Source organism: Oratosquilla oratoria, chromosome 21 (genome assembly GCF_046742065.1).
Source record: "Oratosquilla oratoria isolate Oo_2021 chromosome 21, ASM4674206v1, whole genome shotgun sequence".
Taxonomy (NCBI): Eukaryota; Metazoa; Arthropoda; class Malacostraca; order Stomatopoda; family Squillidae; genus Oratosquilla; species Oratosquilla oratoria.
Window position 1 is genome coordinate 16,004,230 of NC_134797.1, and position 17,893 is coordinate 16,022,122.

The 17,893-nt window shown below is 46.2% G+C and overlaps 1 protein-coding gene across 1 annotated transcript in view; it reads right to left on the bottom strand.

Annotated features, from left to right (window-relative positions):
* The window catches only part of LOC143037023 (plexin-B-like), a 264,227-nt gene that overhangs the window by 47,269 nt on the left and 199,065 nt on the right, over positions 1-17,893 (bottom strand). The window contains exons 8-10 of the mRNA XM_076205126.1: positions 6,279-6,412; positions 2,008-2,209; positions 754-900 (exon numbers count right to left, since the gene is read on the bottom strand). Of these exons, the coding sequence (XP_076061241.1) occupies positions 754-900; positions 2,008-2,209; positions 6,279-6,412 (483 nt within the window). The remainder of the gene's footprint in view (positions 1-753; positions 901-2,007; positions 2,210-6,278; positions 6,413-17,893) is intronic.

The following is a 17,893-nucleotide window of genomic DNA, read 5'->3' on the forward strand; positions in this document are numbered from 1 at the left end:
CAGAACGTCTGCGGGTTTCCTACGCAAATAAATAGATAAATAAATAAATAAAAGGAAGAAGAAAAAAAGAGAGAGAGCCTATCTTCCTTCTCCTCCTACATCTTTTCCTCTTACTCTTCTTCTACCTCTTTAATCTCTTTATTTATTCTTCTATATAATCTTCCCTTTCTCCCTCATCGTTCCTTTCCCCTTCTTTCACCTTCTCATCCTCCCTTTCTTTCTCCACTTCCTCCCTTTTACTTCAATCATCAACTCCTCCTTTCCACCCATTATCTAATCTCCTTTTCGTCTACAACGACCCTTTACCTACACCCGTTCCCCCTTCCCCTATCTCCATTTCATAATATCATTTTCCAAAACAATCTTCTTCATTGCCAAATACATAATTTCCATTTCTATATCTTCTACCTCCTCCTCCACTTTACCCTCCATTCAACGCCTTCGAACCCTTTCATGTACTTCATTAACATTATTCTGGTTCACGCCTCACGGTTCTAATCACCCTAAAGTATGGAATCCCGAGAGTGACTCCAAACCCTTTCCTAACTGGAACTGGTACTCCCAGCTGATTAAAGACCAGTCTGTCGTTGTACAGAACAAAACATCTAAACCTTATCAACATTTCAGAAAAATGTCCCCCTCCGCATCATCCTGTCCACCACCACTGCCCACATCGTCGTCATCGTCATCGTCGTCATCGTCATCGTCGTCACCTTCGTCATCGTCTCCGTCGTCACCTGCAGGAGTACTCACCACTGGGTTACTCTCGACCTGCTCCCGAAGGAGTTTTTCCTCAGCGAGGGCGTAGCGGGCGTCGTGGGTTAGGGCGTCCACGGGGCCTTTCTCCACTTGATGCTTGATCGCCTTGAACAGGAGGAAGAGCGATGTGCCGGAATGTTCCTGAAGAAGGAGGGGCGATGAATGAATGTTAGACATTGATATATATCCAGTAATCTCCCTCTCTCTCTCTCTCTCTCTCTCACTCTCTCTCTCTCTCTCTCTCTCTCTCTCTCTCTCTCTCTCTCTCTCTCTTACACACACACAATCCCTTTCATGCAATCTCTTCCTCATACAATCTCTATATCACGCAACCTTCTCTCTCTCTCTCTCTATACATATATCGCTCTCTCTCCCCTCTCTGTGCGACTTGCTCTCTTGATTGCTCGCGCTTGACCGTGTTCACGTGTTCATTTTCTTTGCATAATTTCCAACATAATCAAACGATAACGAATCTGAATTGGGTACACGTGCATTAACGGGAGCAGATTAAAAAAAAAAGAAAAGAAACATCGTTCCGAGCTTCAGCAAGTAACTGCAAACACACTTAAATCCAAAGCAATTAACCAACGTTTTTAACCTTCAAAACTCCGTTAATTCTCTCTTTTGCAGGGGGAAATTCTAATTAACTTTGACTTTAACATTACCATAAGTAGGATATATACAAACCTGCCTCAGAGGTTAATTAATCCGTACATTTCAGTTTTTCATACATTCCTCCTTTCCCTCTCTCCTCCCCCCCATCCTCTTCCCTTCCCCATTCCCCTCACCTTTCTTGCTTTCTCCCCTTGTTTCCCCTCAGTACTTTCATCTTCTGACCTCTCCGATACAAAAAAAAAAAAAAAAGACGATTTTATTCAGATGGGAGGTGAGGAAATTCGAGATCAAATTGGGTCTCGATTGATCGAGACTCCAGTCCCGAGTCTGTCTCCGGGGTTGAATAAAACCTGTAGATGGCTTCTTGTCCACAGACAGCCTCTTGCCCCAAGCGAAATGCATCAAATGCTGACACATGTAAAGAATTCACAATAATTGACACCCAGACCTTACGTTCCCTAAAAAGCGGCCACTCACGGCACACAGACCTCACGTTCCCTAAAAGGCAACCACTCACGGCACACAGACCTTACGTTCCCTAAAAAGCGGTCACTCACGGTACACGGGCCTCACGTCCCCTATAAGGCAACCACTCACGGCACATAGACCTTACGTTACAATGCACCCACTTACCTTCAGGTAACTGTACATGCAAACGGCCATCCAGTTGGTTAGCATCTTCTCGACCACGCTCTCAGTCCTGCGGAGCATCAGCTGCGGGTGTTTGGTTGCGGCTGCGGCCGAGATTAGCCGCAGGAGGAGGCACCGCAGCACCTCCGTCAGGTACTCCATGCGGCCCATCAGCAGCACCGTCAGGAGTGATGCCACGTTGACCCTGAAGGAGGAAGAAGAACCACAATGTGTGAGATTAGAGGGAAACGCGCTCCGGTGGGAGAAAAGATGGAGGGGGATGTGGAGTGCAATGTAGGGAATGGAGGGAATCTGGAGGATGGAGGGGAAAGGTGGAGGATGGAGGAGGGCATGTGGAGGGTGGAGATGTGGAGGATAGAGGAGGAAATGTGGAAAACGGGGAAAGGAATGTGGGGGGAAATATGGAGGGAATCTGGAGGATAGAGGGGAAAGGTGGAACATGGAGGAGATCATGTGGAGGGTGGAGATGTGGAGGATAGAGGAGAAAATGTGGAGGATGGATGGAATCTGGAGTATGGAGGGGAAATGTGGAGTATGGAGGAGGGCATGTTAAAGGTGGAGATATGGAGGATAGAGGAGGAAATGTGGAGAAGGGGGAAGGAATGTGGAGGGTGGAGATGTGGAAGATGGAGAGAGGAGAGGGAGCAGGAGGAGGAGATGGGGCAAGGAGGGGTATGGAGTGACAGGAGAGGTTAGGGTGGAGTGGGGTGGAGCGGGGTGGGGAGCTTAAGAGAGAGGTTATGGAGGAAGCTGGATGGGAGTGTTAAGGAGGAATAAAGACGACGAAGCATTAGAAAACGGAAGGAGGGAGGGATGTCAAAACCTGTCAAGAAAAAGGAAAAGGAGGAAAGGATAGAGGACGAAAGGAAACGGAGACGGGCAAATATGAGGAGGAGGAGGAGTAGGAGAAAGAGGAGGAGGAGGAGGAGGAGAAAGAGGAGGAGGAGGAGGAGGAGGAGGAGGAGGAGGAGGAGGAGGAGGAGGAGGAGGAAGAAGAAGAAGAAGAAGGAGAAGAAGGAGTAGGAGGAGAAAGAGAAGAAGAAGGAGTAGGAGGAGAAAGAGTAGGAGGAGAAAGAGGAGGAGGAGGAAGAGGAGTAGGAGGAAGGAGAAAGAGGAGGAGGAGGAGGAGGAGAACGAGAAGGAGGAGAAGGAGAAAGAGGAGGAGGAAGAAGAGAAGAAGAAAGAGAAGGAGGAGAAGGAGTAGGAGGAAGAAGAGGAGAAGAAGGAGGAGGAGAAGAAGGAGGAGGAGAAGGAGGAGAAAGAAGAGGAGAAGAAGGAGGAGGAGGAAGAGGAGGCCAAAAAAAGCTTGAGTGTGTGATATGGAGGAGGGTGGGGGTGAGGGGTGGGGGTGGGAAGATCGAGGACAAGGTCAAAGCCAAGACCACCATCATCATCTTGTGAATTAATTGAGTTAAAAAATAGGGCGACGAGGGCGAGAGGAGAAGAGTTCCAATGAAATTCTGAATTCATTGCGATGTTTAAAAACAAGAAGACGATGAAGGGGGGAAGTCTTCAGAACTCGAAGGATGAGCCAACGAGCCCCAGGGCTCATCTGAGAATTCGGCTCAAAGAATCTCCTCATCTCGGAGGACCTTTTAACCTAATCGCGGCTCATAAATATTAAAGAACGGCCCCCACCGCCAATGCAATAAATTCGCGACGCCAAGTTTTACCAACAAGGAATGGCCTCGGCACTGCAAAAGCCCTCTCCGACTTTATAAGGTATATACAAGGAACAGCCCCAACATCAATTTGATTAATTCGCGAAACGAGTTTTACTGTCAACACGGAACAGTCCTAACAATGCAAAACGCCATTATATATATATATATATATATTTTTTTTTTCTTCTTCTTTTTTTTTTCCCAACCTCGAGCATACAAATATAAGAAACTGTGCTCAACTTATATCTCTCTTGATGGCGCAGTGGTTAGAGTCACTGTTCACTTGGTACTACGGAGCTGAGTTCGAGTCCTTGGCTTCACTACGTATCAGTTTCCGCATATGTCTCCGTCGAGCGCATTGTCAGTCTCGATCGTGATGACATGGAATTAAAGTGAAAAAGTTAATGTGGTTGAAAAAAGATTAATATCTGCACTGGGGACCATTCAGTGTGTGTGTGTGTGTGTGTGTATATATATATATATATATATATATATATATATATATATATATATATATATAGAGAGTGAGAGTGAGAGAGAGAGAGAGAAAGAGGCAGAGAGAGAGAGAGAGAGAAAGAGGCAGAGAGAGAGAGAGAGAGAGAGAGAGAGGGAGGAAATGAAATTTAATCTAGTCCCTAGTTATCAAAAGGTGTTACCTTGTATCAAGACTGTGCTATATCTATTTCTCATCTGCTAACCCCCCTCCCCATCCCCCCTTCACCCCCTCCCCCTATACCGTGCCGATAGCCCACTTGAAGCCATTAGCAAGATGGAACATTCCCCCTCCCCCCTTCCCCCCCGATAAAAATAATCACTTCATCCTCTCGTCAAGGCCCCGTTTTCCCCTGGCATTATCCCCCCCACCCTTCCTCCTCTTCCCCCCCTACCCTCCTCTTTCCTCCCCCTCTCCTCATCCACCCTAAAACGCGTCACACTCTACTCGTCACCTTTCCTCAATCTTTACTCTCCACCTCCACAACTCTACCGTCACCTTCCTCCCTCCCTCCTCCTCCCCGTCCCCTTCCATTTTCCTCCTCCTCCCCGTCCTCTTTCCTCTTCTTCCTCCTCCGCCCTTCCCTCCTTCCCCTCCCCCTTCCCCTCCTCCTCGTCCCCATCTCCTTCCATCTTCCTCCTCCTCCACGTCCTCTTTCCTCTTCTTCCTCCTCCGCCCTTCCCTCCTTCCCCTCCTCCTCGTCCCCCGTCCTCTTCCCTCTTCCTCCTCCGTCCCCTCTCCTCCTCCTCCTCCTCCTCCCCATGCCCCCTTCCCTCCTCATCCTCCCTTTCTCCACATTCTACATATTCCCTCTTCTCTACCTACTTCCCCTCCTGCCTATACCTCTTCACCATACTACAACTGCGGCGGGGGAGGGGAGAAGGGACGTGAAGGAAAGGGAGGTGATGGGGAGGAAAGGGGAGGCAAAGGTATGGGAGAGGAGGAAGAGAAAGAGATGCTGAGAGAAAAAGGGGCATAGTAATAGGGAAGGGAGAAGGAGTGGAATAAGGGAAGAGGACGAAGGGGGGAAAGGAGGAGGGAGGAAGGGAAAGGGAGGAGGGAGGAGAAGGAGGAGGAGTGAGGAGGAGTGAGGAGGAGGGAGAAGGAAGAGGAGGAGGAGGAGGAGGAGGGAGGGGAAGGAGGAGGAGAGAGGAAGAGGAGGAAGGGGTAGGGAGGGTGGGGGAGGTACTGTGGTACTTGGGAAGGGTGAGAGAGAGAAGATTGTGGAGGGAATTTTTTCCAATATTTTCTCCCTCCAACACCTCTTCTCCGTTACGCCATCGCCTTCTCCAACAGTACGTGATAAATGAACATCCATCCACCTTCATATGCTCCCCTACACTCCCCTTATGAATTTATTTTCTTTGTACTTTTTACATGACAGAAGCTTCCGTTCATCTAGAGGCATAACTTGAAGTTTCTGAATGAAGAAAATGACTAATCTATTAATGCTGCCGTCAAGCGGTTTTATTCAAATACGAGACCTTTTGCACTTGGTGGATTAAATCGAAGTCCCTTTTGGCTGGATATCCATCTCCTCAATTGAATAAAATTGTCTGGCGACAGGCAGAATAGAAATTATTATATACAATACCAAAACTGAAATGGCTAATCTTGACGGTTTGCTATTAAACGAAACGAAGCTTTTGCTCATAAATAGTTCAAAGCAGTACCTCCGATTCCTTGTTTGATTTTCGCCATTTCTCTTTCTCCATCTCCAATTCCGAGAGAGTCTCTTCCCTTCCCTTCCCTTCCCTTCCCCCCACCTCCCTAATTCCGAGGGAGTCCCTCCCTTCCCTTCCCTTCCCCCCACCTCCCTAATTCCGAGGGAGTCCCTCCCTTCCCTTCCCTTCCCCCCACCTCCCTAATTCCGAGGGAGTCTCCCTCTTCCCTTCACTTACCTTCCCTTCCCCACACCTCCCTAATTCCGACGGAGTCCATCCCTTCCCTTCCCTTCCCTTTCCCCCACCTCCCTAATTCCGACGGAGTCCCTCCCTTCCCTTCCCCCACCTCCCTAATTCCGAGGGAGTCCCTCCCTTCCCTTCCCTTCCCCCCCACCTCCCCTACCTCTTCCTCATTCTCTCGACCAAACTCACTTGTCTCGAATATTGAAGGATTTCTGTGACTCGAGGGTGTCGATGAAGGCCAGGAGGAAGTTCTTGTTGGCGATGAGTTGCTCGAACTGGAGCATCGCTACGTCGTAGTTTGTTCTTGGGCCGTGCGCGCGCGCCTGCAACAGAAAACGGGGGACGGGTTGGTTAAGTACACAGACGAAAAGGCTGGAATGGGTTTCACTATGTTTTAATGTGTTTCAATGGGTTATGGCAGAACTGTTCGGTATCTTCTGGTCCATATTGAGATCAAATATTGACCAAAAAATATATATATATATATAAAAAAAGTAAAAACAACTAAATGGTTTATGTTGTCTAACAGATGAATAAAATTGAATAAAAAGGGTAAAATAAAACATAATGAGGTCGAATATTGACACAATAAACAAAAGCAAACACAAAAAGTACGTAAAAACAACTAAATGGTTGGTAATGTTGTCTAACAGGTAAATAAAATTGAATATAAAAGGATAACATAAAACAGCTTAAGTACACATTTGTCCATAAAAATATTCTGGCAATAATGCCTACAGCGAGTTACATGTGGTCAAATGAGACTACGACAAAAGCCTATCAAGATACAGCAAAGACAAAGTTACAAAATTATCATTTGTGATATATCACTGAGAGAGAGCAAAGGGGAAGGGGAGAAGGGAGGAAATGGGGGGGGGATGGGGAGAGTGAGAGGGAGGGAGTGGGAAATGTATGTGTGTATTTACCTAGTTGTACCTTACGGGATAGGGAGCTACGATCGTTGTGTCCCGTCTTTTATCTCGCAGTGTCTAGTTTGCTCTTAAATTCATGTATGGTTTTTGCACACACTATTGTTTCGTCCAATTTGTTCCAGACATCCACCACTCTGTGTGGAAAGCTGTTCTTTTTCAGGTCCCTTCTATAACTGTTCCTTTTTATTTTCTTATGTCCTCTTGTATTTCTTCATCCCAATTTTATAAGTCTTCTCTATCAAGGACCTCCACGCCTCTCATGATTCTATACATGGTCAATAGATCACCTCTTTCTCTTCTTTGTTCCAGAGTCGGTAATTCCAGCTTTGACAATCTCTCCTCATATGACAGTTATGAAAGTGTTGGGGCCATCTTCGTTATTGCTCCTTGGGTTCTTTCAATTTTCTTTATATTCTTTTTAGTACTGGAGTCCATAGTACCGCTGCATACTCCATTCTTGGCCGTATCAGTGTGACCAGTATTTTCTTCACCATTTCTTCGTCCAATTAGGTAAAGGCCACCTTTATTGATCTTAGCAAGTTGTAGGTTTGTCAGACAATTTTATTTATCCGTTTATCAAGAGTCATGTCTTTTGTGATAATCACTCCCAGTTTTTTTCAGAACTCATTTTCTTTACTTCCTTTGTACCGATTTTATATTGTCCTGATATTCTTTTGCTTTACTTTTTCCAAATTCCATTATGCTACATTTCTTTATGTTGAAGTCAATTTCCCACTTCTGACTCCATTCCCAAACCCTGTTTAGATCTCTCTGTAATGACTCACTGTCCGTTTCTGTACTTACTTTCCTCATCAGTTTTGCGCCATCTAGAAACAAGTTCACGTACCATTCTACACCTCCATCCATGTCATTTACATAAATAGCATTATCGGACCAGTACTGATCCTTGTGGGACACCACTAATCACTTCCCAAATAGAACTCTTATCTCTGAACACTACTCTCATTTTTCTTTCATACAAGAAATCCTCCGTCCATTTCAATAGTTTTACTTGTATCCCTCCTATGGTGTCCAGTTTTCTTAATAATTTTGTGTGTGGTACTTTATCAAAAGCTTTTTGTAAATCCAGTAAAGCACAATCAGCCCATCCATCCCTTTCTTGTATTATATATATTAGTCTTGAATAGAAACAGTCTAAATCCGAATTGTCTCGGGTTTAGTATATTGTTTTCCTCCAGATGTTTTGTCCATCTAATTTTAATAACTTTTTTACAAATTCTGGCTACTGTACTTGTAAGGGAGACCGGTCTGTAATCTGTTGGGTCTTCCTTGTTCCCCTTTTATATATTGGTACAATATTGGCATTTTTCCAGTCTTCCGGTATTTTTCCTTCTTTGAGTTAGCAGTTTACTATCTTGTATACTTTGTCTATTAGTTCATCTATACATTCTTTTAGCATCCAGTTTGCAATTCCATCCGGGCCGTGCGATTTATTGACATAAATTTTTACTATTTGTGTGTGTGTGTGTGTGTGTGTGTGTGTGTGTGTGTGTGTGTGTGTGTGTGTGTGTGTGTGTGTAGAAAAGAGGAAGAACAAGAAGAGGATTAGAAAGAGAAAGAAGGGAAGAGAAAAGAGGAGAGGAGGAGAAAGAGGAAGTGGGGAATAGAAAAGAGGAGAGGAGGAGACAGAGGAAGAGGGGAAGAGAAAAGAGGAGAGAAGGAGAAAGAGGAAGAGGGGAAGAGAAAAGAGAGGAGAAAGAGAAAGAGGAAGACGGGAAGAGAAAAGAGGAGAGAAAGAGAAAGAGGATGAGGGGAAGAGAAAAGAGAAGAGGAGGAAAAAGAGGAAGAGGGGAAGAGAAAATATGAGAGAAAGAGGAAGAGGGGAAGAGAAAAGAGGAGAGAAAGAGAAAGAGGAAAAGGGGAAGAGAAAAGAGGAGAGAAAGAGAAAGAGGAAGAGGGGAAGAGAAAAGAGGAGAGAAAGAGGAAGAGGGAAAGAGAAAAGAGGAGAGAAAGAGGAAGAGGGGAAGAGAAAAGAGGGGGGGAGGAGGAGGAGGAGGAGGAGGAGGAGGGATCGAAATAAGAGGGAGGAGGAGAGGACTCGCTCGGTCGGGACCCATTAATCATCGCGTCACGAGAGCCGGCGAGGAAAAATGGCCACACTGGGAAGAAGGGAGGCAGGCGACTGAGCCCCCCTCGTCACAGACCCAACGATTTTATTAATTCTAGAGGTAAACTCCCTCCCACATAACCCCGCTTCCCAACCCCCCAACCCCCCAAGCCCCCCTGAACTCAAAAATTATTCGAAATTCCTTCGGTACAATTCCTGCGACCCACCCACCCAAAACACACATCGTATTTCTTAATAGAATAACATGTTGCTAGCAAGAATAAAATATACTAAGTTGATATACTTGAGAGGCAACAATCCCTGCCTCTCCCCAACGCCTTTCTTAATAAAATAATCTATTGATAGCAAGAATAAAATATATGAAGTGAGTTTATATACTGGGGAGGCAGTGTTGAGGACAACTGAACATTATATATAAACATATATATATATATATATATATATATATATAAACATATATATATATATATATACATACATATACATTTAAATTAGTAACTTTGTTTTACATTAGCTAATGCATAGTTTTGAAAACAAATGTGTTATTTCTTACTGTCCGCAGTAGTACATGGCGCATGTAAACTAGTCACACGGCCCCTAATTAGGAATGGGCCTACAGTTAAGTAAGCGTGTGCGTCCCCTTCTGACCAGCTTTAGCCGAGGGTGTGTGCTGGTAGTTCCCGTCTGCATTGCAATGATGCTGCCAGAATTGAGTCTTCTTTTTATTTTATTCAAACACTGTAAACTCACAGGCTGGGGATAGAACGGTGCAAGCGGCTGTGGTGATAGTAGTGATGATGGAGGTGGTTGCTATGGCAACGATGTTGGGCGTGATGATAGTGGTAGTGATGGACATGGTGGTGGTAGTGGGAGTGGTGGCGGTGGTGGTGATGGTAGTGGTGGTAGTGGTGGTAGTGGCGGTGGTGGCAGTGGTGGTAGTGTTGGTGGTAATGGTAGTAGTGGTGTAGTGGTAGTGGTGCTAGTGATGGAAGTGGTAGTGGCTGTGGTGCTAGTAGTGGTGGTGGTAGTGGTGGTATTGGTGGTGGTGGTATTGGTGGTGGTAGTGGCGGCGGTGGTGGTAGTTGTGGTGGTGGCGAAAAATCGTACCAATGATGAAAGGGGATGGGGAGAAAGGGAGAGGAAGGGGGAGGTGGAGGGGAGGAGGGAAGGCGATAAGGGAAGAGAGTGAGGAGGAGGAGGAGGGAGGAGCTAGGGAACTAGTTAAAGGAAAGGAAAGGAAAGTGAGGCCAGGTAGGGTCAGAGAAAGGAGACAGGGGTGGGGAAGAGGTAAAATAGGAAAGAACAGGAGCACAAGAAATAGGTAACAGGAGGCATAGGAACACAAGATAGTGGTGAGAAATAGGCAGGGGGGAGATGGGGGAAATGGGGTGGGGGGGATGAGGGGAGATAGAGGAATAGAATAATAGATGAGAAGAGGAAAGAATAGGAAGAAGGAGATGAGAGATTTGGAGTTAAGAAGAGAAAAAGAGGAATAGGAAGAAGATGGAGAGGGCCTGGGAAGAAAAGAGAAAGAAATGAGAGAAGGAGAGTGAGGGGTGGGGAGAGGGGGGAGAAAGGGAGAGAAAGGGGGGAGAGGGGGAGAGAGAGGCCCATGTTCTTCCGCGTAGGGTTTTTTTTCCATCAATAATAATAATCCTTTCTGTCGGGACCGAGACAAGCAGCACTTTTGTACTTTTTGGTTATGAGAGAGAGAGAGAGAGAGAGAGAGAGAGAGAGAGAGAGAGAGAGAGAGAGAGAGAGACAGATTGTGTGTGTGTGTGTGTGTGTGTGTGTGTGTGTGTGTGTGTGTGTGTGTGTGTGTGTGTGTGTGTGTGTGTGTGTGTGTGTGTGTGTGTGTGAGAGAGAGAGAGAGAGAGAGAGATTGTGTGTGTGTGTGTGTGTGTGTGTGTGTGTGTGTGTGTGTGTGTGTGTGTGTGTGTGTGTGTGTGTGTGTGTGTGTGTGTGAGAGAGAGAGAGAGAGAGAGAGAGAGAGAGAGAGAGAGAGAGAGAGAGAGAGAGAGAGAGAGAGAGAGAGAGAGAGAGAGAGATGGGGGGAGAGAGAGAGATAGAGATGGGGAGAGAGAGAGAGAGAGAGATGGGGGGAGAGAGAGAGAGAGAGAGATGGGGGGAGAGAGAGAGAGAGAGAGAGAGAAGGCGAGGTAGTAGACAGGAAAGGGAGGGAGGCGAAGGAGGGAAGGGGACGAAGAAGGAAGGGAAAGGAAGAAGGGAGGAAAGGGGTAGAAGAGGTAGGGAAGGGGATGAGGAGGAATGAAGGGGGAAGAGGAGGGAGGTAGGGGAAAGTAGAGGAGGAAAAGGGATGAAGAGGGAGGAAAGGGATGGAGGAAGGATATGGTGAAGAGGAAGGAAGAAAGAAGAAAAGGAGGGAGGGAGAAAAGGGAGGATGAGAGGCGAACTGGGTGAGAAGGGAGACGAGTTAAGGTGGGAGAAGGGAGTATTAAGGGTAAAGAGGGGAAAAGGGAGAGAAAGAAGAGGGAAGAGGAAGTGAAAGGGGAAAATGAAGGGAGGGAAGAGGAAGTGAAGGGAGGGGAAAAGGTATGTACAGTAGGGAGGGAAGGCAAGATAATGGGCAGCCATGATGTGTCTCAAACACCCAAAGCTGAATAAAATCACCCATCGATATTCCTAACAATCAATCGAATCTTCTACCATCGCATGGAACACGTTAAACTATTCTATTTCGCTCAGGCGTCGATCCTGACTGAATAGAATAGTCTGGTAAAAAAAAATAATAATAATAAAATATGAGACCCCGCTGGAGGGCTGTAGTCGTGATTTATGACCAATACAGGTTCTCAGTGTCGCTGTTCACACCATGGTGGTGGTGGTGGTGGTGGTGATGGTGTTGGTGGTGATGGTGGCAGCGATAGTGGTAAAAGTGGTAGAACAAGAAATAATGATGTTGTGTTGGTGCTAGTGGTGGAGATGGACGTGGGAGTGGATGGTAGTGGTGGTGTTACTACATGATGGTGGTGTTGGTGGTGGTGATGGTGGTGGCAGCGATAGTGGTAAAAGTGGTAGAACAAGAAATAATTATGTTGTGTTGGTGCTAGTGGTGGAGATGGACGTGGGAGTGGATGGTAGTAATGGTGTTAGTACTAGTCTTGGTGGGAATGGAGTTTTGGTAGTGAGTGGTTGTGGAAGTTGTGGTTATAGGGGTGATGGTGGTGGTGATAGTGTTGGTGCTGGTGTTGAATGAGGAGGAGGAGGAGGAGGAGGAAGAGGTCCTGGTAGTGTTGGCAATTGGAGAGAGAGAGAGAGAGAGAGAGAGAGAGAGAGAGAGAGAGAGAGAGAGAGAGAGAGAGAGAGAGAGAGAGAGAGAGAGAGAGAGAGAGAGAGAGAGAGAGAGAGAGAGAGAGAGAGAGAGAGAGAGAGAGAGAGAGAGAGAGAGAGAGAGAAGGGGGTTAGGTAAGGCACCAGCGTGGCTCCAAGAGGCCCTCAGAGGTAATCCATCCATCCATCCATCCATCCGTCAACCGCCTCCTCTGCCTCCTCGTCCGTCCATCTCACACCCCTGCCCTATCCACTCCTCAACCCCGCCCCTCTCCACCTCCACCTCCTCAATTTTGACGTCACCAATACCTTTGTGTATTGTGTAGATTGACGTCAGATGATGTTATTTAAATGAAGGCTGGGCACCATCATAAATGAAGTTTGGTCGATTTTCAGTTCCGTCATTAAGTACCCTGTCCTTCATTACCAATATTCACAACAAATGAATAAGCTAAACAAAAACAAATATATAAACGAATAAAAGAAATAAAATGAACAGATAAAACAAATACATTCCATTTACACTAAGCTTGGTTGATTTTCAGTTCCGTCATTAAGTACCCTGTCCATCATTACCAATATTCACAACAAATGAATAGATAAATAAACAAATAAATAAACGAATAAAAAATAAAATGATTAGATAAATAAAACAAATAAATTCCATGAACACTATCGTATCCTACTCCCATCTTCCCGTCCTCTCACCCTCCATCTCTCTTCCTTCCAAACTCCCACTCGGCCATGTAACTCCCACTCCTCTTTCCCTTCGTCTCCAACTATTTCCTCTCCTCTCTCCCTCGTTCACAACATCCTTCCCTTTTTCCCATATCCTTTCCTTCCTGGCCCTACTTCCCCTTTCCTCCCTTCCTCACTTCCAGTATCCTTCCATACCCTCTTATCGTCTCCCTATCTCTCCCTAGCAACCCATATCTCTCTTCTTCACTTTCGGTATAATTTCATAACCTTTATCATCTCCCTCCCTACCACTATCTCCTTCTTTTGTCCTTACTTCCTTACATCACCTTCCCTCGCTTCCAGTATCATTCCAGACCCCTTACCTTCTCCCTACTTACCCCTATCCTATCCCTACCTCCCCATATCTTCTTCATTCGCTTTCAGTGATTTTGTTTGCAATCATACAAATAAGATCAACAAGGCACTCGAGTGCGCGCGCACACACACACACACACACACACACACACACACACACACACACACACACACACACGTACACACACACACACGCACACACACACAATATCCTTCCATACCCCCTTACCTTCTCATTCCCTACCCCTATTTCCTTCCCTGTCCTTACCCACCCATAGCCTATCTCTCTCCTTCGCCTTCATTATCATTCCAAACCCCTTATCGTCTCTCTCAGTATCCTTATCTCCTCCCCTGTTCCTACCTCCCATATCTCCTTCCCTCGCTTTCAATATCATTCCATACCCCTTATCTTCTCCCTCCCTAACCTTATCTCCTTCCTGTCCCTGCATCCCCCTAAATCTCCCCCTCCACCTCCTCTGCATCCCCCTAAATCTCCCCCTTCCAGCTCCTCTATCACCCCCTTCTCCCCCCTCCTCTCCCCCACGCTCCATCGCTCTTACTAAGTCTTGCAATTTTCCTGCCCGGGCAATACACATTTTCTCCCTCCGGAACGTGGATATTAATACACGTCCGGGCAACAGCATCAGCTCCGTGGGACATTAGTACGGCGGACGAGGAGGCGCCAGACCACTCCATCAGGTCCAGGAATATCGATACAAGTCATCGGCGGATATTACCTGTGATGGATATTATGTACAGTCGGTATTTTGCACCTACGCAACCGCCACAACAAACAACGACAACTCTCCCACCTCTTTCACCATTATGACCGTCACTATCACGACCACCACCGTCACCATTACCATTCTTACCTCCCATACCACAACAAATACCAAAACCAAAACTATTACCATTACCATCCACAACACTACTACTATCTACCCCACCACCACCAGCACTGTTACTACCATCACTTACTACCACCACCAAGGAACACCATCCGGGTCTAAATATGTCAGTATACCTTTAGTTGCCCTACAGTTGGTATAGTTCTCCCGTGCAGTTTGTACTTTGTATCAAAATGTATTTCCTTGTTTAGGAAACTATACCAAACATTTCTGCAGCCAACAACAATTGTGTATTAAAATAGTGAGGTGGTGATTTTTATTTATTGTTGTACAAACACACACTCAAACACACACACACGCGCACACACACATACCATACACACTCGGTGGCGCAGTTGGTAGAGTTCCCGGCAGCCACTACGGCGGTCCGGGTTCGAGTCCCGCCCAGGGCTGAAATAATTTCAGTATCGCTGCGCTGCGAGTCGTTACTCCGACTCTCGTGGGCGGGGAGTTGGGGTGTGTGTGTGCGTGCAAGGTCACAGCATTACCCATAGATTGGTCATATATGAGCTCTGAACTCTCTTCCGGGAGGGTAGTAGCTGTCGATCACGAGTCCAACACGTGACCAAAGACATGGTGAATCACACACACACACACACACACACACACACACACACACACACACACACACACACACACACACACACAATTTGCGCCTTTGTTTACGTGTATGTGTGTACGTGTGCTGTTACGTGTACAAGAATACTTTGTCTTCATGCGCGTGAATTCATACATTATGAAATAATAATAACACCAAGTCACGTGACAAATGACGATTACATTATGTGAACGAAGATATCTGATCATGAAGCCTCTTCCTTATCCTCTTCCCCATCCTCCCCCTCCTCTTCCCCCATCCTCCTCCTCCCCTTCCTTCTCCACTCCTAAATAAATGGGATTAGCCCAATTTCACAACTGTTTGAAGTATATGTGTGTGCGTGTGTGAGTGCGTGTCTGTATGTGTGTGTGTGTGTGTGTGTGTGTGTGTGTGTGTGTGTGTGTGTGTGTGTGTGTGTGTGTGTGTGTGTGTGTGTCTGTGTGTGTGACCGTGTGTGTGTGTGTGTGCGTGTGTGCATGTACGTGTGTGTGTCTGTATGTGTGTACACATGTACGTGTGTATGCATGCGCGCGCGTTTTTCGAAGCACATTTGCTTGTTATCTTTACAAGGCAACTATGAGTCGTTGTACTTTTACGATCTCGCAAGTGAACCTCGACTGGACAGATCCAGGTGTCCTTGCATGCATGCATGCATGCAAAGCAGACTGACAAACAGGAGTGCGCGTCGCACGCACGCACGCACGCACGCACACACACACACACACACACAACATTAATCTATTAAGGAAAAACACATTTATACCTTCCAAGGACATAAAACAACAAGCGAACACATGATTACGTGTGTGTGTGAGAGAAGACACACACACACACACACACACACACACACACACACACACACACACACACACACACACACACACACACAGATAAAACTTGATGCGGAGAGATACAAAGACGGGTCCCCACGAGCATAGCTCCCCTCCCGTATATTACAACTAGGTAAATACACACACACACGCACACACACACACACACACACACACACACACACACACACACACACACAGAGAGAGAGAGAGAGAGAGAGAGAGAGAGAGAGAGAGAGAGAGAGAGAGAGAGAGAGAGAGAGAGAACGAGATTGCATTCCAAGCTGCGAAACCAGCTGCACGAGGCAGAATCGTAACAACTATCATGTGTTACGGAAGCTGCCACATAACACACACGAAGCTGCACCGCCATGCATGAACAAACGCGACCAGCTGCAGTGCTCGCAGCTGACTAGCGTGCAGCTTCTCCAACGATCTCGCACCCTCAAACACCCAATCCTCATCTCCACCAATTTTTGTTCCTACATCCTTCTCCCTCATCATCATCGTTTCACCAAGACTTCTTCAGTATCGAGTGAGTCAGTGAGTGAGCGAGTGAGTGAGGGAGTGAGGGAGTGAGTGAGGGAGGGAGGGAGGGAGGGAGTGAGGGAGAGTAGAGAGGGGGGTAGGAGTGGGGAGGTAGTTGGTGGAGGTGGGGAATGAGGAAGGAGGATAGGGAAAGGGGGAGAGGAGAAGAACGAAGTGAAGGTAGAGGGAAAGGGAAATGGGGGGAATAGGGGTGGACAAGGATAGGTAGGGGAAGGGGACTGGGGAATGGGGTGGTAATTGCATGGCGATAGGGTGGTAATGAGGTGGTAATGGGATGGTAATAGGGTAATAGAGAAGAAACTCCTTTCCATTTGGGCACGCCGGTCTCCCCCTACGCTGAATAAAATCATCCAACGTTAAACAAAATGAAACTCCTTTGCATGCAAAAGCAATCCTCAACGGGCTGAGGTTATCTACATAAACCCCTTTTCGAAAAAGTGTAAACACCAAACTCAATTCAAAGGTTTAATTTGCCCGACGTTTCGATTCCCGTCCAGATATCATCTTCAGGGAGTATATAACGGATACAAGATCATTAACTAAAAATATAAATATTCAAAGTGGTAAACCTGGGAGAGGTTCACACTCTCAATCACATATACAAATCAATCCTCTTTACAATATTGAATAAAATATAATTAACATGAAATTGTAGCACCAAATAAAATAAGTTTATATTGCTGTGATCATAAAACAAATGTAGCAAAATAACATCATTATGTAACACAAACGTAAAAACACCAGAACAAGGTCCAAGTACTCCTTTTCTACGATGACACACTTTAGATATTTTCTTCTGGCTGACGCCAGGCGATTCTATTCGGCTCAGGAACCCTTCCCCTCCGCCGTGCAGAAGGAAATCAAGCAACAAGAGAGTTGACTGTGAGTCCAGACACTTCCACTACGCCACACCATTCCCCACCCCCCCATCCTTCACATTAGGAAAACATGTCCTCCCTTTTACCGCTTATCTTTTCCTCAATTTCTCCTTTTACCTCCACCATACCTCACATTCTTCTCCACCAACTCGCCAACGCCTTCTCCTCAACTTTGCTCAATGCAGCATCCCTTCATCTCCCTCAATCCATCAACCCACTCTTCCTCTCCTACAGCCTTCTCCTCAACTTCGCTCAATGCAGCATCCCTTCATCTCCCTCAATCCATCAACCCACTCTTCCTCTTCTACAGCCTTCTCCTTCTAGCTCTCTCTTCTCCTTCTTTTCTTCTTCTCCTCTTTTCTTCTTCTTCTCCTCTCTTCTTCTTCCTTTCTTTTCCTTCTCCCTCTCTTCTTTTTCTCCCTACCTTCTTTTTCTTTTCTTCATCTCCTATATTTTTTCTTCTTTTCCCCTCTCCTCTTTTTCTCCCTCTCTTCTTCTTCTTCCTCTCCTCTTCCTTTCCCTTTTCTCTTCTTTTCCGTCTCCTTTTCTTCTACATCTCCTCTTCTTTTCCCTCTCCTCTTCTTCTCCCTTTCCTCTTCTTCTCCCTCTCCTCTTCTCTTCTTCTCCCTCTCCTCTTCTTGTCCCTCTCCTCTTCTTCTCGCTCTATTATTCTTCT